The sequence below is a fragment of the Choristoneura fumiferana genome, chromosome 10, assembly GCF_025370935.1.
Source record: "Choristoneura fumiferana chromosome 10, NRCan_CFum_1, whole genome shotgun sequence".
NCBI lineage: Eukaryota > Metazoa > Arthropoda > Insecta > Lepidoptera > Tortricidae > Choristoneura > Choristoneura fumiferana.
In genome coordinates this window covers 8,426,427-8,452,288 of record NC_133481.1, presented here as the reverse complement: position 1 = coordinate 8,452,288, position 25,862 = coordinate 8,426,427, and the positions used below count along the sequence as shown (strand labels likewise).

General features: G+C 40.3%; 2 protein-coding genes across 2 annotated transcripts in view; one reads left to right on the top strand and one right to left on the bottom strand.

The window, feature by feature from the left end:
- LOC141432027 (aminoacylase-1-like) overlaps window positions 1–24,340 on the top strand; it is a 25,544-nt gene extending 1,204 nt beyond the window's left edge. Inside the window, exons 3-10 of the mRNA XM_074093385.1 lie at window positions 16,893–17,062; window positions 17,145–17,316; window positions 17,658–17,804; window positions 18,299–18,369; window positions 18,467–18,583; window positions 19,492–19,587; window positions 22,499–22,632; window positions 24,135–24,340. Of these exons, the coding sequence (XP_073949486.1) occupies window positions 16,893–17,062; window positions 17,145–17,316; window positions 17,658–17,804; window positions 18,299–18,369; window positions 18,467–18,583; window positions 19,492–19,587; window positions 22,499–22,632; window positions 24,135–24,339 (1,112 nt within the window). The 3' untranslated portion in view covers window position 24,340. The remainder of the gene's footprint in view (window positions 1–16,892; window positions 17,063–17,144; window positions 17,317–17,657; window positions 17,805–18,298; window positions 18,370–18,466; window positions 18,584–19,491; window positions 19,588–22,498; window positions 22,633–24,134) is intronic.
- Window positions 283–3,852, bottom strand: Hyls1 (Hyls1 centriolar and ciliogenesis associated). Its single transcript, XM_074092770.1, has 4 exons — window positions 3,501–3,852; window positions 2,595–2,939; window positions 1,374–1,549; window positions 283–1,053 (listed from the first exon to the last, which is right to left on the bottom strand). Exons 1-4 carry the CDS (start codon window positions 3,616–3,618, stop codon window positions 1,012–1,014), a joined length of 681 nt encoding a protein of 226 aa, XP_073948871.1. The 5' UTR covers window positions 3,619–3,852; the 3' UTR covers window positions 283–1,011.
- Window positions 24,341–25,862: the final 1,522 nt, after the last annotated feature.

Below are 25,862 nucleotides of genomic sequence, written 5' to 3'. Positions count from 1 at the left end.
AAGTATTGCACATATTTAAAATGACTTATTTTTCAGCACGGACTTTGCACCTAGGAATATGTAGCCACAGATGCTATGCACATGTAAAATAATGCCTGTCTATGGACTCAATGTGTACTCAATGTTGAAACACAACACATTGATATTAACAATGTCTGCAGCTGAAAGAATTGAAGAACGGATCCTGAGCCATCTGCATGGTATCACCAGAGAAAAGGAGGCAGAGTACAAATTAGATCAAGTGTAATATCGCCAAGATAGGGCTAGAATAGAAAGAAACAATAAAAGTTTTTTTTTATTTATTAAATTTTAGTACAGTCACCAACCAGCACTAAATTTATAGACCATTCATGGGGCTTATCTTAGAATGCAATAAGATTTGGCAACTGTACTTATGGAATGTCCTGAAGTAAAACTATCTTATTAAATAAAATAATCCAGCAGCTAACAGAATCAGTCTGTCCGGACACAAAAACTAAATATGTTGGATTACTTAACATAGTATAGTATCTACCATAAACTACCTTAAATTGATTAACTTCATTTTACATAATTATGGACAAATCAAAAAGTTGGAACAGATTAAACCATTGTTAGCTATACAAAACCTTACTGAAAAAAGTTCTGTTGTGACATGAAAATTAACCACACAATAACTTCTTAAAATCCAGCCATTAAAGGCGCTTGTTCTGGATATTTTATGTGACAGATACCAGTGATTTGGTTAAACTTTATTTTTTTCTATTAAACAGACCACATCTCAGATAATGTAACATAAAATATCACAAACTTATTACATTATAGTGAAAGACCACCTAAACGTAATTTAGTGAGTACTGAATTGTTCAGCATCACCACAAACCAAATAAATACAGATTACATTACTCGGAAGCACTATCTTTGTTTCTCATAAAATTACAGTTACCTAGCTACTTCCCTAATATATAAAAATTATATCAAAACTATTCCGATATTCCTGATTATTGACAAAAAGATAGTTTGATATTTGTGTCACTTATCCACAGTTTTTTGTTGTGTTGGAGCTTCTGAAACCTGAAAATAAAACAAATTGGAAACTTTGAAATTGCTGAACAAAACAGGATAAAAACAGTACTGCGCTCTACTAGCTGAGCTGACTGGTTGGCTGGCAATAGAAGCAAATATCTACTTTCTAATGTTCATAATGGTACAATTTTGAAAAAATATTAAAATTATCAGACCATTCACTCATACCATTTAATAACTAAGGCTACGTACGCACTATGCGGTTTTAGCGCGCCATCCTTCAAAGTATCGCTTTAGAAAGAGACGCCGCGCTTAAACCGCACGGTTAAGTGCTTAGTGCGTATGTAACTTAAGATAAAGATACTAACTTTAGTTTGAGCATCTTTGCAGCCAGCCATTTTCTGGCGCACACTCCATCTTAAGTCTGACCAGTTGTTTTCACCCGGAACATTGGACTTGTATTTTTCCCAAAGTGATGTGTAGTAATGATAAAGAGTCACAGGGTCACATTTCTTCATTACTGGCTGCCTTGGAACTTTAATAACTGTAACAAAAACATTTTTTTTTAATAAATCCTTACTAATGTTGCAAATGCGAAAGTTAGATGAAAAGTATGGAAATATGTATTAAGACTAAAGACCCTGGGAAGAATATTATGATAGTTTTTAGCCCGGAAAATTGATTACTAGAGAATAAAGCCACATAGCAAGAGAGCATGCTACTATCGAGCAAATGCTACCTAGTAGCATGTGTGAACAGGACATGATACTATCGAGCATGCTTATTAGTGGCATGCTCGAGAGGGGGTGGAAGGGGGAAAGGTAATAAGCAAGTTCAAATGCGTTTGCTTCAGTCCATGAGCATGCTCATTAGTGGAATGCTCATAAGCATGCTAGTAACGAGCATGTGTAACAGTGCCTTAAATAACAAATTTTATTTTATTTTTGTAAATTTATTGACGGTTTTCAAAAACTATTTTAGCTCATTCATGGACACTACTTTCAATTAAATATTGTTAAGCCTTATATTTGGGCGCCAATATGTGCACTGCCCATCAACATGTTAATTAAGCTCCATCAGTAGTATAAAAAATTCAAAAGGATAAATTATCACAGCTTAACACAACACAAAACATAATATAATATATGTTAGAATAAAACAATATTAAATATTTGCCACAGATTAGCAGATGCAGATAGGTTTGGAACCTTACACTGTAGCCACACTAAGCCAGGTTTTTTTACAAGCTTTTATTTAGTTTCACCTGTCCCGTTGTCTGTCTGTCTGTAATCAAATCTTGCAAGTTAAATTCAACCAACTTCCAGTGGTTGGATTGACTTGAAACTTCGTTTACTTATGTAAATTGCATGACAATACAATAATCTATTAGTGACATCCTGATAGTTTGGCCAGAATCATCTCCGCAGGACGGAACTCTTTAACGGTAACTGGCATCGACTTGAGATTTGGTATGCAAATGTAGTTTAGGTGACAATGCAAGGACAGTCAGCAAAAAAAGTTTGTATTAAAAATGAAATTTTACCAAAAACTTTTAATTTGGTAGGCTAGACTTTAGTATTAAAACTTACAATTTTTACTCAATGTTGTTGTAGTAGTTGTAACTTTTGGCTGGTTTGTAGTGGAATCCTTCTTCTCAACTCTGATACATGAACAGGCCCTTCTTAGAGGTTTCTCTTCTGGCAGTTCTTGCCTGATATTAGGGGCAGAATGTGTGTTACGTACATGCAGGTTTCGTCTTCTAGTTTGGCAATCTCTGGAGCATTTTAACTCAGTGCCTTCAGAGGCTCGAGACCTAACTCTAGATGAGAATGTACTAGCACTATGGAGCCTTTCAGGGCCTTGTATATGTACATTTTCTTCATTTGATTTGTTATACTTCTGTTGAAGGTCATATTTGATTAATTTTTTTAAATCTGCAAAATAATTCATACTTATATTATAATAATGAACATGAATTATGAAATACCTAAAGGGTTATGGAAATGTGCAGCATAGTCAGTTGGAAGGCTTGAATGAAATATTTAATTTGTTACTGACAATTAGGCATCCAAACTAAAATAATAATTGCACTTATTAAAATACATACATTCTTTTAATATGGCTAATTTATTAGTAACTAAATTTAGCTCGCGGCTCAGTCTTCAAAGAATTCGTTTATGGCTATGGTCGCAGGCAGGAACTATGCAATTTTTAGGGGTACAATGGTACAAATGATATAGGATCCCGTTCAGATCCTTAGATCCCGTCCGGGAACTGTAGTTTCCAAGGTCTCAAACTATCTCCATACCTAATTTCATCTAAATCAGTTCGAGCGTGAAGAGGTATTTACTTCAGTAGACATTAACTTAAATTATTTTCGCATTTATGTTTGGATTACGGAAGTAAAATGCTTTTGACAAAAGCTTACCCATTGGACGTGATATTTATCATATAATTGAGCTTTAATGCACGGAAATTTCATAATTACTACCTACCTGTGATGAAGTATTTCAAAACTTCTCCACTTATGTTGTGTATTCCTAAATTATTCAAGTATCGTAAGACTTCCCTTGCGTCTAGCTCTGCAGTCAGTTGGTAATATTCTTCATTCATGGTAGATCAAGAAATAATTAGCACGTTCGTCTTAACAAAATACAAAATTTATGAAACAAGAAGTTAGCGCTTAACGTTGCTTTGCTTTCTTTTGTATTCTTAACCGCAGACCAGACGTGACAGACAGTGACAGTGACATTTCTCCTCTCCACAGACTGTAAAGTTGTAACTGAGTTCGATGGAATACATGTGGACGATGGACATAACAACCTTTTACTTTACCAACATTTAATGAAATTCTGTATTTGCTATTTTTGAGCTACTATTAATTATAATGTAAAGTAAATTTACCGGTAAAAATAACGGTAATTAGGTAACGTTAAACAATGTTAAGTTCTCAATTAACGTTAAATTTTAATACCGGTACTAGGTATTTTTATGATTTTTACCGTTATTTAACGTTACTTATAGTGTGAATTTGGTAACGTTAACAGCCCTGGGCGATTGTGTGTATTTTAAGAGAAAAGTCTAAAGTGGGTGACAGACGTACGAAGGGTACGCGTACTTATGGCTGGACGACCTTTTTCGCCTGTGTGTCACCATAAGTACGCGTACTTTAAAACGTCGGCGATCCAACCGGTTTGAAATCTTGCTCGTGGCTCGCAAACTTTAAAAACGCGTACTTTAAGTTCGTACGTCTATCACCCACTTAAGAACGTTTTCTTACACTGTGGTAGAGGTGTCAGTCATGTTAGGTTGGATGGAGTTAGTATCTCTTATTAGTCTGTGTTTGGAGTTGTAAAATGATAACGATAAGATAAAGGTACTTTTTCTTATCGTTATCATTTTACAACTGTTTATTTTGAGTTTGCTAGTAAAGGAAGAATAAGTTTAGTTTAAATATTAGCTTCTTAACAAGTACTAACAAATAATAAATTATACTTACTACTAATAATCGAATTAGCAGTAATAAAACAATACTTAATTGATAGTTAAGATTTGGCTAACAGTAACTTAACTAAGTAGGTATATAAATGGTATGGTACTAGTTATCGTGTTTAATAGTCGAACTCTTGATATTATCATATCTAAAGTAGGTATGTATGTGTCAATGGTCTCATATAAAGACACCAGTTCAAAACTATCATTCATTTCTGTTTCAGAGCATATTGTGAGCAAACGTTTCAGCTATGTCGTGCGCAAACAACCGCTATTGCGAACTTTGTAGAGTATCTACAGATACCAAGTGTGCAGCCAAATATTAACTATGGTATGTTGGAAATTATTATTAGTTAATTTATTTCTGTTTTTTTTTTTTATCTTATATTTTAATGAGGCTTTATTACACCAAATTTTAATGTGACTATGTCAGCCTTGTGTTTAAGACAATTTTAATATTTAATTATAATTCTAGCTTTAAGTAGTAGTAGTAGTAGTACTAGTAATAGTCAGAGAAATCGAATTTCGAATTACTTTATTTTGCTTGCAGTACAGAGATTTAAACAAACACTAAGTATCAATTCTTAGTCAACTTTAACATGTAATGTCTTGTAGGTAATACCATACAGTAAACTCTTTATTGCACACCAACACATAACAAGCAGTACAGAAAACAGGTAGGTATATACATAGAAACCTATGCATGAGTATCTATGCCTCAATATTTCTAAAATAATCAAACTCTTGTCTTGAACAATATCACTTAACAGATGCTGCTGAGCAGAAAAAAATATCTTATATATCTAGTTTCTGGTACCAAATAGGTAGAGAGAGGTAGGTATTACAGTAGTAACAATACTTGTGTTTAACCATACTTATCAGAGACTACATTGAATAAAAGTCTACATATAATAATGATTCTTGTTCATAGAGACTTATTATTTGTACGAGTACATAAAAGTACAATCAATCTTACAAAAAGATAGTCCATGTTCAATTCTTTTTCTATGCATTTTTTTAACATTTTTTTCTGTTAACATGGAGTTCATTAATATAAATTACCTGGTAACTTTTTGACCAAATTGAATATACATAATTTCATTGATTTCACAATCATTGTAAAAGATCAAATCGCGGAATTCACAAACTTGTAGAGTAACATAGACATGATAAATGATAAATATTATATGACATGAAATAAATTTACAAAAATTTTATTTAAAAAATTGCCAAATAACTAAATACTTATGCATGAATAAAAAATAATTTAATAACAAGAAATTAAAGATAATTTAATTTAATAATATGTCGTAAATTGCAAACTGTTTGCACTATTTTACCCCTCGTAATAAATTTATATTTTTGATTATCATTTAAACAGTAAGAGCCTATTCAACACTAGTTTGTAACATAAATTAACTTCATTTGGCTTGTTCATGCTCCCTTCAAAATAATACTTACTGTAGTTATTCAATAACATGCTTTGCTATCAATGGTCCATCCCAGCTTATATACGTCGCACTGCTGGGCACAGGCCTCCTCCCAGAACAAGAGGGCTTGGGCCATAGTTCCCACGCGGGCCCAGTGCGGATTGGGAACTTCAGACGCACCATTGAATTGCTTCGCAGGTTTGTGCAGGTTCCCTCACGATGTTTTCCTTCACCGCAAAGCCCGTGGTAAATTTCAAACGTAATTCCGCACATGAATTTCGAAAAACTCAGAGGTGCGAGTCGGGGTTTGAACCCACGACCCTCTGTTTGAGAGGCGATAGGTCAAACCACTAGGCCACCATGGCTTCATCTTATCAATGACGAGTTTTTACCCGCAGCTTCGCTCGCGTGAACCAAAAACAGTTCAAAGAAGCAAGCAATTAAGCAAGCACGCAAGCTAGCACGTAAGCAAGCACGCAAGCAAGCACGCATGCAAGCAAACATCTAAGCAAGCTTGCAAGTGAGCATGCTTCGCTCGCCTGAACCATAAACATTTCAAAGAAGCAAGCAATCAAGCAAGCATGCAAGTGAGCATGCAAGCAGGGAATAAGCAAGCATGCAAGCAAGCATGTAAGCAAGCATGCAAACAAAAAAATCAAGCAAGCATAGTCTCAAATGTGAAAAAAATAGTGGAAGCAAGCATGCATTTAGGGCTGTATTCAAGCATGCAAGCAAGCATCTGTTTAAAAAAATATACCTCGTTGAGTTTCTTGCCGGATTCTTCTCAACAGAGGTTTTTCCGAACCGGTGGTAGATTTTTTTTTGACATTCATAAGTGCTTGTTATAGCCTAAATTGAATAAAGATATTTTGACTTGACTTGACTTGACATGCAAGCAAGCATGCAAGCATCTAAGCAAGCATGCAAGCAAGCATATAGGCAAACATGCGTGCCAGCATGAAAGCCAGAATGCAAGCAAGCATATTTCGACGACCAGATGGCCTAGTGGTTAGAGAACCTGACTACGAAGCTTGAGGTCCCGGGTTCGATTCCGTGTCGGGGAAGATATTTGTATGAAAAATACGAATGTTTGTTCTCGGGTCTTGGGTGTTTACTATGTATTTAAGTATGTATCTATCTATATAATTATATTTATCCGTTGCTTAGTACCCATAACACAAGCTTTGCTAAGCTTACTTTGGGACTAGGACAATTGGTGTGAATTGTCCCGTGATATTTATTATTTTATTTTATTTTTATATAGGCAAACATGCAAGCCAGAATGCAAGCATGCAAGTTATTTAATTTAAATATTGATCACTTCGCTCGTGTAAATCATTAGATTGATTTCTAGGATTTTACAAAATTCCCGTGGGAATTTCTGAAAATTATCGTGGTTTTCATTGACGTTGCATTAAAAACAACCATCCCAAATTTCATAACTCTAAGCTCAGCGGTTGTTATTTCGAGATTTTATCCCTATTCCGTGGGATGTTTTATTCCAGATGTCCAACTATCTACATACCAATTTTCATCCCAATCCGTCCAGCCGTAACAAACATACTCACTCACTCACTCACTCACAAACTTTCGTATTTATAATATTAGTAGGATACCGACAACAAATTTTAGATATCTTAATACAAATATCGTTTGTCCCAATCGAAACGTGATGATCATATATTAATTATTTATTTACTACTGTCGCTTTGATTACATTATTACCGTACCTAACTATAAAAAAACGTTCGAAGTTCTATGGGTAAAATGAGTTAACTTATAAGAGTAGGTAGGTATATAGGCACGGCCCCCTCAGGATGTAACGCATTTGACCTGTGATGTATGTGACACTATTCGTTATCTAGATTTAGACAATTTAAACTATCTACCTAATTGAGTGATGCGCGAATCGCACCTACGCTACGTTATGCCTTTGATATCAGTTTGTTTTAGTCACTACTTTCGTAAAACATGTAAAGTGTACAACTGAAGAATATCTGTGAAACTATATATCTAATAAATGGCCTCTATAAAAAGTGTTCTTCTAGATTTTCAATGGTTATAGTCATTTTACAATTATTCCAGTAACATTTCGAATCATATGTAGCTTTTGGATACACGGTGATTGTCGGTGATCTCAAACTGTTGATTGCATTTTTTACGAAGGATTATTAACATACATACATACATACATGTTATAAAACAAGTAATTTGTAATTTTAGAGAGTTCTGCTAAGTACTCTACATAGCGTTCTTGGATTATTTCAAAACTTTTGCCAACCATACATATTCAACCATTTGGTATGCTCTATAAAACTAAAAGGTAAACGAGTAATTCAAATAAATAACAAAATAAAAAGTAATAAGTACCTAAGTAAAATAATAATTAATTGAAATTAACATTACGTAGAAAAACATTTAGGTACTCCAGAAGCGGGTTGAATGAGAAAATAAAATCACCCGCACTTTACCTATGGGAGGTACCCTAAAAAAATATTTTAATTTTTTTATTGTACCAGTTTGTCGGTATAGTTTACATATATATCCGTGCAAAGTTACAGCTTTCTAGCATTGTTAGTCCCCGAGTAAAGCCGCGGACGGACAGACAGACAGACAAACAGACATGGCGAAACTATAAGGGTTCCGTTTTTGCCATTTTGGCTCCGGAACCCTAAAAATGAGGCTGACAACTTAGATATTTATTTAAATTTTCCAGATATTAAATTATACTCAATACTTCAAGCTGCATCAATATTCATTATAGTAATGTGTGAAAGTTGATGATGCATTTTAGTAGTCCCTAGGTAAATTCTATAACCTTTGTCAGTGCCCATTTACGTACAGTCCAGACTCCAGACAATTTTTGGACCATTTTGACCAGATTGGCATTGAATACCTAGATCTTCTAACATTTTAATTCTAACATAATGTTTTATAATTTTCCATTTTGAGGATGGTAGAGCCTAGCCAAGCTAACTCTGCAGAGAATAATATGGTAACTGTGGCATACGGAAACTCCGTAACTCTGGCCGGTCGTACGCCACAAATGATTATTGCTTGATTGTTGATGTTTATAGAGAGTGGACTGTATATAGGTGAAGAATAAAAGATGATTTTGAGATCTGGCACACTGATGCAGAGTGAGAGAGAGAGAGAGAGGTCGGGAGCGCTTCTTATTTGTTGCTTATCCATACGCTGTCGCTCGGAGACTGAACGTTGTGGTCGGGACCGCGCTCGCTTTTATACCGCGAGAATTACCTTAAAGGGATCGCGGTCCCCACTCCTCCGCTCCCTTCCCCGCTCTCGCCCTACTCGTCTTTATTTATTAAAAAACTTACTAATCCTATTACAAATTTAACAAATCTTAATGCTAATACTTAAACCTAGTTAACGATAATATTTTGGGACTTTTTCCTTAATACTGTAGCGCGGCCGCGAGTCGGTCCGCGCTACTGTCCCGCTCGCACCTAGGGGTTATACGTATAACCGTCCCGCTCACACGAGCGAGGTTATAATATAACTACTGCGCCGGGTCCGGCGCCGCTCATTTGGCGCACGGACGCGACGCAGGCGGTTGCGAGCTTATCCTACTGAATGAAAACTAGGCGGTAAGTATTTCTTTATTGCACATAACTATACATATCACTTAACTAACTTATTCTATTTACATGAAATTAGACGCCGTTCTGTACATTTCTCCCGCCGTCGCCGTGCGATCCCACTGGCAGAACGACGATCTTCCTCGCCGGCCTGCGTAGCACGTGTCCTCGGCTCGTAGTCACGTCGACGACTCGTACCACGCCGTCCTTGCCGGGGTAGATTCGTGTGATTCGTCCTCGGGGCCATGTGTTTCGGGGCATATTCGAGTCGCATATGATTACGACATCGCCGACTGCCGGGCTCGCTCCGCTGCTATGGGGCTCCCGCCGGTGTTGTAGTAGCGGTAGGTACTCTCGTACCCAGCGCCTCCAGAAGGTGTCGGCGAGTTGCTGGGCGCGCCGCCATTGTTGGCGCGCGTCGCCGTCGCTCTCTTCGAAGGTACCGGGGGCTGGCGAGTGGCAGTCGGGTCCGAGGAGGATCATGTTCGGGGTCAGCGCTGTCGGGTCATTGGGGTCGACCGACACGTGCGTTAGCGGGCGAGAGTTGACGGTCGCTTCGGCTTCCAGCAGCAGGGTGTGTAGGATCTCGTCGCTCGGGTATTTTTCATGGAGCGTGGCCTTCAGGGCCTCCTTCACCCCGCGGACCATTCTCTCCCAAGCTCCCGCCATGAAGGGGGCGGCAGCCGGGAGGAAGCGCCAGTTGATGCGGCGGGCCTCTGCTTCGTTCTTGACGGCTTCGCTAAGTTCTCGGGCGGCGCCTCGAAAGGCGGTAGCGTTGTCGCTCCATAGCTCCGTCGGGCACCCGCGCCGCGCAATGAAGCGGCGCAGGGCGTTGATGGCCGAGTCGGTGCTCAGGGAGACGACCACCTCCAAATGTACTGCCCTCGAAGTCAAGCAGGTGAACAAGGCGACGTGTCTCTTCTCGCGATGGCGTGCGACGGTCACTTCTAGCGGGCCGAAGTAGTCCAGGCCCGTGAATGAGAACGGGCGGGCTCCATAGGCGAGGCGCGCAGCGGGTAAGTCGCCGGTAGCGGGGGCGGCCGGTCTCGCTTTGCGCAGTAGGCAGCGGGCGCAGCGGGCGATGACCTCTTTTACCGCCGGGCGAATCTTCGCTATGTATACACGCTGGCGTAGCTCGTTGACTACTATCTCGGTCCCGCCGTGGTGCAATTTTTCATGTATATGCGCGATGTACAGCTTCGTATAATAATGTGTTCTATGTAACACCGCGGGATTCACCATCTCCTTTTGTATCGCGTCGGCCGCTGCGATTCTGCCGCGTAATCGCATCACTCCATCCGCGTCTATAAACACGCTGATTTTTGCGAGTCTGTCGTCCCTTTCTGGCGCGCGGCCGTCCGTAATGCGCTGTCTCTCTCGCGCGTAGGCATCTTTCTGTGACGCGCTCGTTAACAGCTGTTCGGCTTTGTTTATGTAGCGAGCCGGTAGCACGATGTATTTTTCGTGTTTTTCGGGCGCGATGCGGTTGCGTGGCACGTGAGCGGTCGGCGTGCGCTTGTCCCATTCTTCATCTTGAGACTGGTTAGCGCGCGTTCTCTTTCTGCGTGCTGCGGCGACGACTTGTGGTGCGGGCGACGATCTCTTGTGGCGGCAAAGGTCGATGAACTGCAGGACACGTGCAGTTGTTCTTAATAATCGCGTCCACTTCGAGAAGCGTTCGATTTCGGGCAAGTGGGCGTGGCGCGCGCGTTGGTCTTGAAGCGCGTTACATTTTTCTTTTTCTTCGCCGGTAGCTGGAATTTCGACCTTATTTTCTTTGGGCCAAGAATCTTCTCTCTCGTACAAGAATAGCGGGCCGCGGAACCACCGATGTCTCGGACCGAATTCTTCCGGGGTGGCTCGCGTCGCGTCGTCGGCGACGTTATCCGCCGATGGTAGCCAGCGCCATTCATTTTTCTTGGTGAGGTCTTCTATCTCAGCGAGGCGATGCGCGACGAACGTCTTAAATGTGCGGGGCTCGGAGCGTATCCACGCTAGCGCCGTACGAGAGTCGCTCCAGTATGTGCGTCGGGCGACCTCGTAGTCGTGTTCGTCGGCGACCGTGTTGGCTAGTCGCGCGCCTAGCAGAGCGGCTTGCAGTTCGAGACGGGGCACGGAGATGGGTTTGTTCGGCGTGACGCGGCTCTTCCCTGCGGCGAGTGAGATGGTCACGCTGTCATCGGCATGAATTATGCGCCAATAGACAGCGGCCGCGTAAGCTTCTTGGCTCGCGTCCACAAATGTGTGAAGCTCGTAGCGCGCGCCCGGCGTTGCCCCGTAGCACCTAGGTATATGTAGGTCACCTAGGCGGTGCAGTTGTTGCAGCCACTCGCTCCATCGGTCGTGCAGCTCGGGGGGCAACTCTTCATCCCATGCAGTGTCGTATCGCCACGTGTCTTGCATGATGCGCTTTGCCGGTGTCGTGATGGGCGAGATGAGCCCTAGCGGGTCGAATATCGACATAATAAGGCTAAGGGCCTCCCTCTTCGTCGGCGGACGTAGATTTTTCATTATTTCGACGGGTGCCCTTCTATTGTTGAGCCGGAAGCTGATACTATCTCTCTTCGTGTCCCACAGCAGGCCGAGTGTTTTTTCTATCTCGCTCCCGCCGATAGGGACCGTAGCTCCGTCTCGCTCGCTCCCGCCGATAAGGGACGTCGCGCCCTCTCGCTCGCTCCCGCCGGTAAGGGACATCGCGCCTTCTCGCTCGCACTCGTTGTATGCCCATCCGCGTAATTCGAAGCCAGCCTTCTTGTGTATGAAATCGACGTCTTTTATTACGCGTCGTGCCTCTTCTATCGTAGCGAAGCTTTGCAGGTAATCGTCCATGTAGTGATTTCTCTCGATTGCCCTGGCGGCGTCCGGGTACTCTTCGGCGTGTTCCCGCGCGTTTCTATTTTTTATGTACAGCGCGGTACACGGTGACGACGTAGCGCCGAAGATCACGGACGACATTCTGTATTCTTGCGCTTCGCCTTCGCGCCGATCGCCGCGCCATAAGAAGCGTAGGGCGTCTCTGTCTTCTTCGCGTATCTTGATCTGCATAAACATTTCCTTTATATCGGCGGAGACCGCCACGGCGTGCTGTCGGAACCGCATAATGACGCCGGGCAGGCTTTGCAGTAGGTCCGGGCCCGACAGGAGCATATCGTTGAGGCTGCGGCCGTGAGATTTGGCCGCCGCGTCGTGCACGAGTCGTATCTTCGGCTTGTCGGGATTGCAGACCGCGAAGTGTGGCAGGTACCATGTGCGGGCGCTAGGGGGCGCGGCCGCGGGCTCGGCGTACTTAGACGTGAGTAAGTTGAGGACGCGCTCGTCGTATTTTTTCTTCAGCTGTTCGTCGCGATCGAGTTTGCGCTCGAGCGTGTGTAGTCGCTTGAGTGCGTCGGCTCGATTGTTGGGTATCTTGCCCTCTCGCTCTCTCCATAGCAGCCCCGTTTCGAAACGTCCGTCGGGTAGGCGGCGACTCGTTTTTTCTAATATTTCGAGGGCTTGTAGCTCTGGATCGCTCTTCTGTTTTCTCGGCTCGATGGATAGCGACTCTAATGCGAAATAGTCGCGCATCATTTTTTCCATGTGATTAGCCGGTTCGGTCAGAGTGAGATGGGCACAGCAGTACGCCACGGGCTCCGCTTGTGAGGTACGGCACCCGTGTAATACCCAGCCTAGTAGCGTGCGCGACGCGACGAGTTGATCGCGCCGTCCTCTTCTAATTTCTTGCGAGATGATTAGCTCCCAATTGTCTTGGCCGATCAATATTTTCGGCGTGGCGCGGCTGCATGTGACTTCATTCTTGATGTCTTCTAAATGTCGGCAGTCGCGTAGTTCTCGTTCACTTATCGACTGCGTCGCGAAGTCGAGGCTTGCCACGGTGCGCGCGTTATTTATTTGCAGCTCGTCGTCGCTGTATTTGCCTCGGATCGCCACGCCCACCCTCTTGCTTTTCTTGTGCGCTACCTCCGTCCCGCTCACTCCTTGGACCCACATTTGTTCGGTGGGACCGTCGAGACCGAGCACGTCGGCAACCGCTGCGTCGATGATGGTGACCGTGCTGCCGTCGTCTAATAGCGCGTATGTTTCGATGGTGGCTTGCGGCCCTCGCAGGACGACCGGCGCGATCTTGAGATAGGCGCGGCCCGTTTTGGTGGTTGCCGCGCCGACTTGTTCGACTGTCGCGTTCGTTGCTGGTTCGATCGGAGGCTGCGGCGGCCGCTTTGGAGCGTCGGGGGAGGCCGGCGATGGTTTCTCGTGATGCAGCAGACGATGGTGCCGCATGGGGCAGCCGCCGCGGCCGCACGGCTTAGCGCGGCACTCGTAGCGGCGGTGCTTGCTAATGAGACAGCGATAGCAAATGGTGTGTTTCTTCGCTATCTCCCATCGCTCGTTCGTGTCCGCCTTGATAAAATTCGGACACGTAGGTAGTTGGTGGCCTTCCTGCTTGCATTGAGGACACGGTGACTTCACTTCTTTGCGCGATTTCGTGGTGGTTTCAGTGGTGGCGGTGTAGGCGCGTTCGACTTTTTTCTTTATTATTTTGTTTTCTTGCTTCTCAGTAGACAGCTCGGGCGGCGCGTAGGGCGCGCATTTATCCGCTTCGCGGTTGAGAAATTCGGCGATCTTCTTTATTTCGGGTACGTCTTCGTTTATTGTTGCATAGTCGTACCATTTACTTCGCAGGATCGGCGTTAGTTTGTCGACGATCGTGCGCAATACTTCCGGGGTGTGAAGGTATTGCGGGCGTTTGAGCATCTCGATTGTTGCTACTGTGTTAGCAACGCGGCTCGCGAAGATGCACAGGTCACGTGGGTTGTCTGTGAGTCTCGGGAGCGCCTTCATCTTTTCTATTTCGCCGATGAGGAGTGCGTCTGGTCTGCCGAATCTTCTTTGTAATGCGCTTACGACGTCGTCTGGCCGAGGCTGGCTGATGAGGAGCGCGCTTACCGCTTCCAAGGCGACCCCTTTGAGGGCCTTTCTAATGCGAGCGACGTTTTCGTTGGCCGTAAAGCTGGCCGCAGACTCGGTGTAGGCTGCTTGAAATTGGAGCCACTCGTTGCTGAGTCCGCTGAACGGCGGCAGGTCGGGAATATATTTGTTCGTTGATGATGACTTGCCGGCGTGGATTGCTTCTGTTAATGCTGCGGTCAGCATGGTGAGGTCCATTGCTGACTTGTGGGACTGCTCTTCATAGTGGTCCCGCCGCTCGCGCTCTTTGTGTGTGTGCGTGGGCGGCCTTCTTTCTTCTCGTAATGTTCGTTCTTGATTGGGCGATCTTCTTATCCAATCAGCGATACGTTGTGAAGCCAGGTCGTCTTCTTCTTCTTCTGTGTCGGACAGCTCTGACTCCGCCGCCATCTTTTCTAGGCGGATTTTTTCTAGTTCAGCCTCGGCGCGCACGCGCTTCAGCTCCAGCTCGGCTAGCCGCTCCTTGGCCTCCAACCCCGCGAGGAGTCTCTTGCCGGAGGCCTTGGAGTGACGTGACCGAGCGGGCTTCTGCGGCGGTGCTTTTGTGACAGCTGGTGGTGGCATCTGCTGCGACGGTTGGCGAATGACGACCGTATCTGTACTGGCCGCGGGCGTGGCCTTAATACCCGAAGTGTCCACTTGATCCCTCGCACTTGTCGCGACGGATCCCGATGCTGATGCTGATACTTCGGTGGTGCCCGTGCCAGTCGTGGTCCCCGTTTCGCCGGAACTCGACGTGGTTGTTGTCAGGTTCGTACTAGTAGTCGCAGTGGTTTCACCGGCGCTGGACGACTCTTCTTTTGATTCTTTGCCGCTGTTGCTTCTTGTTAAAACCATCTTGAATTTCTTCTTGTTTCAGTGATCCGGTGCTGAATGGACCATTAAATGTGGCATACGGAAACTCCGTAACTCTGGCCGGTCGTACGCCACAAAATGATTATTGCTTGATTGTTGATGTTTATAGAGAGTGGACTGTATATAGGTGAAGAATAAAGATGATTTTGAGATCTGGCACACTGATGCAGAGTGAGAGAGAGAGAGAGAGGTCGGGAGCGCTTCTTATTTGTTGCTTATCCATACGCTGTCGCTCGGAGACTGAACGTTGTGGTCGGGACCGCGCTCGCTTTTATACCCGCGAGAATTACCTTAAAGGGATCGCGGTCCCCCCACTCCTCCGCTCCCTTCCCCGCTCTCGCCCTACTCGTCTTTATTTTATTAAAAAACTTACTAATCCTATTACAAATTTAACAAATCTTAATGCTAATACTTAAACCTAGTTAACGATAATATTTGGGACTTTTTCCTTAATACTGTAGCGCGGCCGCGAGTCGGTCCGCGCTACTGTCCCGCTCGCACCTAGGGTTATACGTATAACCGTCCCGCTCACACGAGCGAGGTTATAAATATAACCACTGCGCCGGGTCCGGCGCCGCTCATTTGGCGCACGGACGCGACGCAGGCGGTTGCGAGCTTATCCTACTGAATGAAAACTAGGCGGTAAGTATTTCTTTATTGCACATAACTATATACATATCACTTAACTAACTTATTCTATATACATGAAATTAGACGCCGTTCTGTACAGTAACACTGCAAATGTAACGCATATTATGTACGTGATTTGACGTTAAATAAAATACAGTGTCGCCAAATTATTCCGTTGCAGACTTAGCTTGGCCAGGCTCTAGGTTGAATTAAACCAAAAATAATTCATTTATTTCTTAAAGCAGAAATATGAAAATTATCTTAGCCGAGTTAGAATTACAATATGTCAATATGTGTGCGCTGGGTGAATGCGTTTCTGGATGCGTCTCCAGGTACCGATGTGCTTGCGTGTAGATGGGCGTCGGTAAGTGATGAATGTTTGAGGTCTTGCGTGAAGATGGATGAACGGCCTTCATCTGTGTATTAACGTTATTTAAGTACTAATTATTTTGTTTTTATTGTATCTATAGCTTAGGGGCTGTTTCACCATCCATTGACTAGCGTTAACCGACGGTTAAATGTGATGCCGTCTCCGTCTATTCGAACAAAACAAATAGAGACGGCATCACACCTAACCGCCAGTTAACGCTAATCAATGGATGGTGAAACAGCCCCTTAGAATCTAAAATTCACAGTGCATTAGTTTTACTGTCATAAAGTAATTTCATTGAATAAATAATAATAATAAATAATAATGTCAATTTTGACAGTCAAAAAATGATACCTGATTAAAGTTTCGTAAAAAATGCGTGGACAGCTTTCGCTGGCCAGAGTCAATCAGGATCCACCCAGTTTAAAACCTGTGGTTTATTTATATGTTTGCAATGTTTATTGTGCATTTGGATTTATGGATTTTAGACCATATTATTTTTCACCACCAGATAAAATAGTATTATTTAAGATTCACTTTTCTTTTCAGATGCATGTGTTGCCTTTCTTAAAAAACAAGCAGCATCTTTAAATTTGGCTGTCACTGTACATGAAATAGTTCCGAAGAAACCAATTGTTGTCTTGACATGGACAGGTACCGATCCGACTCTACCTTCAATATTATTGAACTCTCACATGGATGTTGTCCCTGTATTTGAAGTATGTATCTAAACATCTACAGCATATTTTATAAATCCGTAAATAAACTTATTTATATGTATCTTGTTCACATTTATTTCAGAAAAGTTGGACTCATCCTCCATTCAGTGCTCATATTGACAAAGATGGCAAGATCTTCGCTCGCGGCTCTCAAGATATGAAATGTGTTGGCATACAATACTTAGAAGCCATACGTAAACTGCGGGCTGCCAATGTGCAACTGAAAAGAACTCTGCATGTTACATTTGTTCCAGGTAAAATACTAAGTACAATGAACTGTAATATCCGTAACTAGCAATGCTATTTAAAAGATATTATGTTCATTTACGTTATGATAATGTTTATGAGCCCGCCGAGGTTCTCTGTTTATTCAATTTATCGTATGCTGTAAGACAAAGGATGATATCTAATTTAATAAGCTCTCATTGAACTACTTTTCACTCCCAAAGCTACTTACTCGTACTTAAGCAAATAACACTGTCATACAGTATCACAGGTGAGTATTTAACGTAAAATTGAGAAAAGCAATATTAAATTTATTGGAGCTTCATGTGATTTAATATATCGGTAACAATACCTACATATTATGTTTTAGACGAGGAAATTGGTGGTCACGATGGAATGATGAAATTTGTTCACACTGCTGAGTTTAAAGCACTTAAAGTTGGCTTCGCTTTGGACGAGGGAATAGCGAGCCCCGAGGAAGAATTCATCTTGTTTTATGGCGAGCGAAGCATTTGGCGTAAGATCACTGGGTTTTGATTTTTTTTATTGTGTAATGTTTTGTACACAATTACAACACAATATAACCATCATCGCCACTCAGAGAAACATTCATCATCATCATCATCCCAGCCTATATACGTCCCACTGCTGGGCACAGGCCTCCTCTTAGAACAAGAGGGCTTGGGCCATAGTTCCCACGCGGGCCCAGTGCGGATTGGGAACTTCACACACACCATTGAATTGCTTCGCAGGTTTGTGCAGGTTTCCTCACGATGTTTTCCTTCGCCGCAAATCTCGTGGTAAATTTCAAATGTAATTCCGCACATGAATTTCGAAAAACTCAGAGGTGCGAGCCGGGGTTTGAACCCACGACCCTCAGCATGAGAGCCGATAGGTCAAACCACTATGCCACCACGGCTTTTAACAACAAACATTAAACACAAACAACCAACCTTACGATACCAGTGCCAACTGGCCTCTCACAGTAACCTACATTATCTTATTTTTTAGAAATTCACGTCCACTGCACTGGGAAGACGGGGCATGGCTCGCTAATACACCTGAATACGGCTGGTGAAAAGGTAAGCTTGAAGTAACATGATTGACATCGTTGTGTTCTCAATAAAAGTATTTAATAGGTATAAGTACTCATTTAGTCGTCTTGGTTTTATTTTACAGTTGAGATACATCATCGACAAGTTTATGGACTTACGTGAACAGCAAAAACGAATTCTGGAAAGTGACCCAAAATTGACTACCGGAGATGTCACTACAATTAATATGACTCAGATTTATGTAAGTGGCCTAATATTTTCCCTCTTTAGTTGATGCCGTAAAGTTTAGCAAGGTTTGGCGCTATATGTTAAAGTATTATTGTTATTTTTATTTTTGTATGTTTTTATAATAATTCAATCGTTTTTAATTTCACCAACGTACACTTTATTTCAAGCTGACCCCTTAAACTGAATGGAAACGGTAAGTGTGCTCAAATGCAGTCTTAAGTCCTAAACTCAGTTTCGAGAAACTATATTAAGATAACAACCCGAAAGGCTATACCCGTGTAAGGGAACAAAATATGCCACTGACGTTATTAGCCAATGAATAAATAAATAAATATATCCTTTGTATTGGTAATAATGCTAGTTATTAATCTGCCAAGTTTTATCTCATAATTATTGACAGTTTCCTTGCAATGTCACTTGAAAGTTTTTTTTACTTTTCTAAATGTCTTGAAAACTACTGGTCCGTTTCTTTTGTGATTAACGTATGTTGTTAATGGCATGAAGAGGAATAAATTCGCAAAACACAATACGTCTCTAGGTCAACATTAACTTGGTCATTTTTGATGTCAAATATTTCAACTTTTTTTTGACACTTGTGAATCAGCGACACCCACCATTTTTTTACACTGATGTGACATCTCTTTCCGTACAAATATATATTGGCCTGAAATCAATCGTCTTGGAGAAACATGGTGATTTTTTTAATAAAACGGACCAGTAGTTTTCAAGATATTTAGAAAAGTACAAAAAACTTGGCAGATTAATAACTAGCATTATTACCATAGGATATATTCATTGGCTAATAACGTCATGGGCATCTTTTGTTCCCTTACACGGGTAAAGCCTTTCATTCAATTAATTTACTATTTATTTAACGTATTGGGCTAGAAATTTAACTAATGATCTTGATCGTTCAAATAGGGTGGTGTGCAATCAAATGTAGTTCCGGAAAAGTTGAGCGTGGTATTCGATATGAGATTGGCCATAACAGTCAATCATGAGGAATTCGAGAACATGGTAAGTTATATTAACGCATATCCTACGAAGGTTTTTGTTTACTTAATACATAATTACTCTTATACAGTGTGTTACCGGTAGCCACGTTTTTTTAAGGGAGGTTAAAGTAACGTATTTCTGTAACTTAAACATGACATCAATTTAATTAATAAACTAAAATTTAGACTTTGTTAACTTTCTAACAAAATTATAATTGCCAGCAATGTTCAGCACAATAAATTGACAAGTATAGGCTGACCAGGAATAAAAAAAAATCTTACTCGAGGGCAGCACTTCTACGTTTTATATTGCAACATTCTTTACACGGATTTCTAATGTATGAGCAAAAAACTTTTCCCAAAGTATCACATTCCAAAATATTTTACTTAAATTATCATTTGACAAAAAGTCATTTGCTAAAACAACTTATCGCAATTTTACAATAAGTAATTTTTTTCTTGGCAAATTATTGTTTAAAAAATAATTACTTATTCATGTTTCATATTACCAAGTATTATTTAGTCAAATGTATCGTTTGGCATAAAGCACTCTTCCCAAAATATTGCATGGCGTAATAACCTACTTTTCTGGTAGCACTTGGTTTCTGTGGTTGGTTCGTGTGCAAAGTGTCATTTTGAACAAACATTTTTATGGAATATAATATTAGCCAAAAGAAAACGTTTGTCATAATAAAACGTGACAATGTAAAATTATGCCAAATGATAATTTGACCAAATGAATAAAATGCGAGATGATAATATGCTAGATTCGTTTGGGAAATGAAACTACTGCGATAAGTTTTTTGGGAAGTGAAATTTGGCGAAAAATATTTTGCCGAAACGGCAGTACACCTTTGTCGGTGCATTGACAACTTTGTCGGTGATGTTATTTAAAGAAATATTTTCTAATCCCTCGGACTTTTTGTATGAAAAAAACATTTATACATTGTGAATAATTTTCCTTCCAAGGCTATGGATAATCTTCGGCATTTTAACGCACAATAACACAAAATAACACTTTAAAATACCGCACGTACCTGAAAAACGTTAAACTTTGACAGCAATAGACAGATGACATTTGAATTTATTGTTACCAGTGCAAGAAATTAGTTCTTTTGGTTTTCCGCAATATGACTAGGTTTTTTATAAATCTGGTCAGCCTTTAAGTAGATAGATAAGTACTTTGATTATTACTTGTCAGTTTTCTTTGATGGTCATTGCTGGCAATTATAATTTTGTTAGAAAGTTAACAAAGTCTAAATTTTAATGTCATGGTTAAGTTACAGAAATACGTTACTTTAATCTCCCTTAAAAAAGTCTGGCTGCCAATAACACTTTTATTTCGTATTATCATAGAAAAAGAGAACAAGTAGGTTCACATCGCGCGGCTTAAATGAGTGCGCGCCGGTTGGCGCCGGTACGCACGCACCCGCCGCACGCACACACTGATAATTTAAGGATTTCTTTAGTCAAGGCTGCGCTGCCGTTTGGTGCCGCACGTTTCGATTTTAGCTCGTTCGTCTTCATCTTGCGCTGAGATGATCACCTTTTACGTTCGCGTACTTACTTTTTTGAACATGAAACTACCGTGAGACTCACTCATATTAAATATAATGACCCGGATAACTCACGTCTTAAATCGAGTTTAGCTCGACATGTTTCGGGCTAATCCGTAGCCCGAAACATGTCGAGCTAAACTCGATTTAAGACGTGAGTTATCCGGGTCATTATATTTAATTCGCGTACTTACGTATTTTTTGTATTAGGTATAGTTGTAAATTAGTAGTATATAAGTGTAGTGTGATAGTTTCGTGTAAGGACACATAAAAAATAATAGATACCTGCCTACTTATAAACAATATATTTATAGTATCATGTGTAGGAAACATGAGTAGTATGTACACAGTCGCCATCACCGCTTCGGCGAATTTATAAATAATATTTTTAAATTTAGTACAATAAAAATAATAGAGCGGCAAATAATCTTGTTTCTCTAGACACAGACATTAGACAATTTTAAGTTAACTTTCATAATAAAATTATTTGCTGGTAGGTAATTAATTAATCTAAAATACATCGACATCGACAACCCTAAGCATCCGCGACGGAGTAGGCAGTTAAGGTCTAAAGGGTCAGAGTGTGCATACTTGTTCTCTTTTACTATGGTATTATCGCTAAAATTTGAAATTTCTACTAATAGATTTCTACTAATAGAGAGAAGATTCCCAAATATGCAATAAATAGTTTAAAACGACTATTTACACATTAACTTTAGATTTCTAAGCTATAATAGTTTATCTTCTACGATAATATAACCCACATAAAAGCTGCTAATATGTAATACGAAAATCATGTGCCGACGGTTTAGCCTGTAGAGGGAGGAAAATTTGACTCGAAAAAAAAGTGCACTGTAAAGTTTATAACATTTAAATGGATATTTAAATTTAATACGAAAAATGATCTTAGCAAACCTATAATGTTTTTGAAATACCTACCTGACAATACTCTACACTATGAGTTAAAACGAGAAAAAATCATCCCCACTCACTACATAATTGGGGAGGTAGCCTAAAAAAATATATTTTTCTTAATTTTCTTCCATCACTTTTCCTGCGTGGCTAAGTTAAGTAAACCGCAGTCGGACAGACACACGGATTTGGGTTTGAGTAAACTGTCTATAACGGCTCTAGTAAATCTACGTATCTTGCTATGTTTTCTGTACTGCTTACTATGTGTTGGTGTGCAATAAAGAGTTATTGTATTGTATTTTAATCTAGGAACCTTGCAAAGTAGTTTGTAGAAAAATAAGTTTATCTATTTTTCAAGACTTCGTTTTTATGATGTCTGAGATGTCCTCTTGGATTGTTGCAGAGTAGTCTGGTTTGGATATGCTGTTAAATTAAATTTCAAATAATTAAATATTTATTTTTCAGATCAAACAATGGTGTAGAGAAGCTGGCGACGGTGTAACGTATGACTTTGAACAGAAAAATGACAAGGTGGACTCCACGAAACTCGACGCGGGCAATCCTTATTGGATAGCGTTTAAGGCTGCTGCTGATGAATTGTAAGTTAATTATTATTATGTATATTGGTGTCAATTGTCCTATGATATATATATTAAGGGTATTTATTTATTTATATAAAATTTTATCTACTGGTAATGTACCCTAAGTACAAAAATAAATCATCATCATCGTTTTTATTATTAGTAATTCATATAGATAGTTAGAAATGGTAAAGGCACTATAACACTACCCAGTCCTTGGATCACGCACTGAGTACTACTGTTTTTTAGGGTTCCGTACGCCTGATTAAAAAAACAAATTCTTATAGAATTCTCACTCATAATCTATGTGCCCGTGCGTCCTCTTATCACAGAAAATTTGCTCTAATTCTATTAGACTGTTAGTTTGATTCACTTTAATTTAATACTTCGAATAGGTACTTTTGCGAGAAAATTAGAACCTATGGGGAACCTACTCCCCGTTGACTTTTGGTGGTTCGCTCTCGTATTAAATAGTATAAGTGTCAGAGGGACCGCACGACACGAACTTCGAGTTTCGTAGTAGCCCTGCTGGAGCCGCGCCGTGTTACCCGCTTAGTCGCTAATTATTTAAATTCTAACGTACTTATAAAATAGTGGACATTATAAAAAATTAGACCTATCACTGATAATTTTTTGATGACAATATTATTAAGTTTGATGTTCATTTATGGTTGCTTCAGTCATAATTTCCGTATACTAATGTATAGAAATAGAGGTGACAATATTAAATTAGAGTCTGTTAAAATTGTTTTCTAGATGCAATAGATACACTTATTAGAAGCTTAACATTTGTAGGCATATTACAAATTTAGTTGCTATATAATAATCGTCATGCTGATTTATTAAAACGTAGCTTGGATTACAAAATTTACAGTCGCTTGAAAAGTATTTATTAGGCGCTTAAAATTTGTCGCTGATTTATTAATTCAGAAGACAAATAATTCAATTTGAAGCCAAAAATGACAGTTTAAAGAAGCTGCGTTAATTACAATAAAAAAAAACAACCGAATTGATAACGTCCTTTTTTGAAGTTCGCTAAGAAAGTGAACATAACGGAAAAGCAGAACTTATTGCAAATTATAGGAATTTTGAACATGAAACTACCGTGAGACTCACTCATATTAAATAATAATAAAACGGATAACTCACGTCTGAAATCGAGTTTAGCTCGACCTGTTTCGGGCTACTTCATTACCCCTCCACTACCGCTTTGCTCTGATTATGTTTCACAATTATTACAAATATTTTTCGAAATTTCCTAATAAATATGTTTACAGACTGACCTACTGCGGACCCATGATACACATGCCTCGGTACGGACCCCTAAGTGGGGTCCACGGACCCCACTTTAAAAACCCTGGATTATAGGAATGTGCACATTATGAATAGACGACTTCCTAAGATTGTACACATTTTAAATAGCAGACATTTTGGGAATTGTACATTTTAGGAAAACAGATATTACAGGCCTCAGCCTTTTGAAATTTTATTTTAATAGTAGATTATTTGCTTATTTTCAGGAAAATTAAACTGGATTGCAGAATATTCCCGGCAGCTACTGACAGTAGATACGTTCGTCAGGTTGGCATCCCAGCTTTAGGATTCTCGCCTATGAACTTTACTCCTGTGCTTTTGCATGATCACAATGAGTATTTGAAAGCTGATGTCTTTCTGAAGGGCATTGATATTTATGTCAAATTGTTAACAGCTGTTGCTAACTTGTAAATAGTTATTTGTGTCACAAGGGAGCAAAATGGTGTATTTACGGCGAGGGCGCACATTGAATCCAGAATGTAGCGAAGGATACTACAATAGAATCCCGAGCGTAGCGAGGGATTTTAAATTAGAATCCTGAGCGTAATGAGGGATTCAAGTGTTAACGCCCAAGATGAAAATAATTTTGCTCCCGAGTCGCTCATACAACTTTTCACACCGAGCATTAAGAAACTTGAAAAAAATAAATTCTAAATATTATTAAAGAATAACCAGCACAGAAAATGACGTGGCTTTCCAATTATCAACTTTAAAAAATGGCATTTTCAATAAAACACTTAGAAAAGCCTTGAACAGAAAAGTTGCACTTTGCTCCCTCTCGTCAGGGAAGAAAAGTAACTTTTCTGAAGGAGAGGTGTGAAAAAAATATTTTAGCTCATATTCCGAGCTCATTCTATGAATTAAGGAGCTTAAGCCCATTTCTGATTTTGATCCCTGGCCAGCATAGTTTTAAGTAATCTGGCCTCTAAAAATGTGAAATCATTTTGGATTCTAAAATAGAAAAAAAAATACACCAAATAAATTTCGTGGTATACTTATTTATTTAACGATTTTTACATATTGATTAATTTAGACATTCATTTACCAAATACACTGTATGAAGTCAGCTTGTAACTTTTAGAAACATTTTTTCATGTTCTAATATAGGTAATAATGTTAAATAATGGGGTATTTTATGTACCTAGTTATGTATACAACTGTGTAAATTATCATAATTTAAATATAAACGGATAATTTTTACATATATTAAAATATAATGTGCTTTCTTGTGTAATTTAGTTTTCATATTTTTATTGCGTTATTTCAGTATGTATAAAGAAGTTGTATCTTTGCCGTTTTAACAGAATTAAGCGTTATTGTGTTAATTTATAAAAATATTTTATCTGACTGTTATATTCAAATAATTGTAAAATATATAGTGTTATTATTGATCAGTAAAAATATATACTTATATGTAAATCGTAACTTTTTTTGCCCTTTACTATTGAGAGCATAAAGAATTAATACCGGAACCCTCTCAGCTCCCACCGGTCTTTGACGAGTCGACACGTTCACTACACGGTTGCACTGCCTCCAGTTGTACCCATTGCAAACGCGTAAAAAAAAGCGGGTAGTTGTGTGCCGGTGTCAGTTTCGTCGGCTAGTCGCGCGAGCAGAGCGGCGGCGCGCAGTGCGCGTGTTGCAGCAGCCGCTGAGTCGCGTTGCTCCCAAGACGAAGGGCTACGGATTAGCCCGAAACATGTCGAGCTAAACTCGATTTAAGACGTGAGTTATCCGGGTCATTATATAAAATATGACTGAATTTTTGGTATTTTTTTGCTTTACGTGTACATTGCTGAGCCATTTTTGTCGCACTTCTTCATTTTTCGGGAAACTGTTATAATAGTACAACCGTAAGGACACTACTATATTAATATGATTCACTTGGACAAGTGTAAATGCAACACTTTTTTACCATTTTAATTGTTAGTATT

What these genes read in the sequence shown, in the direction of transcription:
- Hyls1 (XM_074092770.1), bottom strand. Translation starts at nt 3,618, where the DNA reads ATGAATGAAGAATATTACCAACTGACTGCAGAGCTAGACGCAAGGGAA. An exon ending in TTTGAAATACTTCATCACAG is followed by an intron (nt 2,940 to 3,500) that starts GTAGGTAGTAAT and finishes ATTATTTTGCAG; the next exon opens with ATTTAAAAAAATTAATCAAA. An exon ending in GCAAAGATGCTCAAACTAAA is followed by an intron (nt 1,054 to 1,373) that starts GTTAGTATCTTT and finishes TTTTATTTTCAG; the next exon opens with GTTTCAGAAGCTCCAACACA.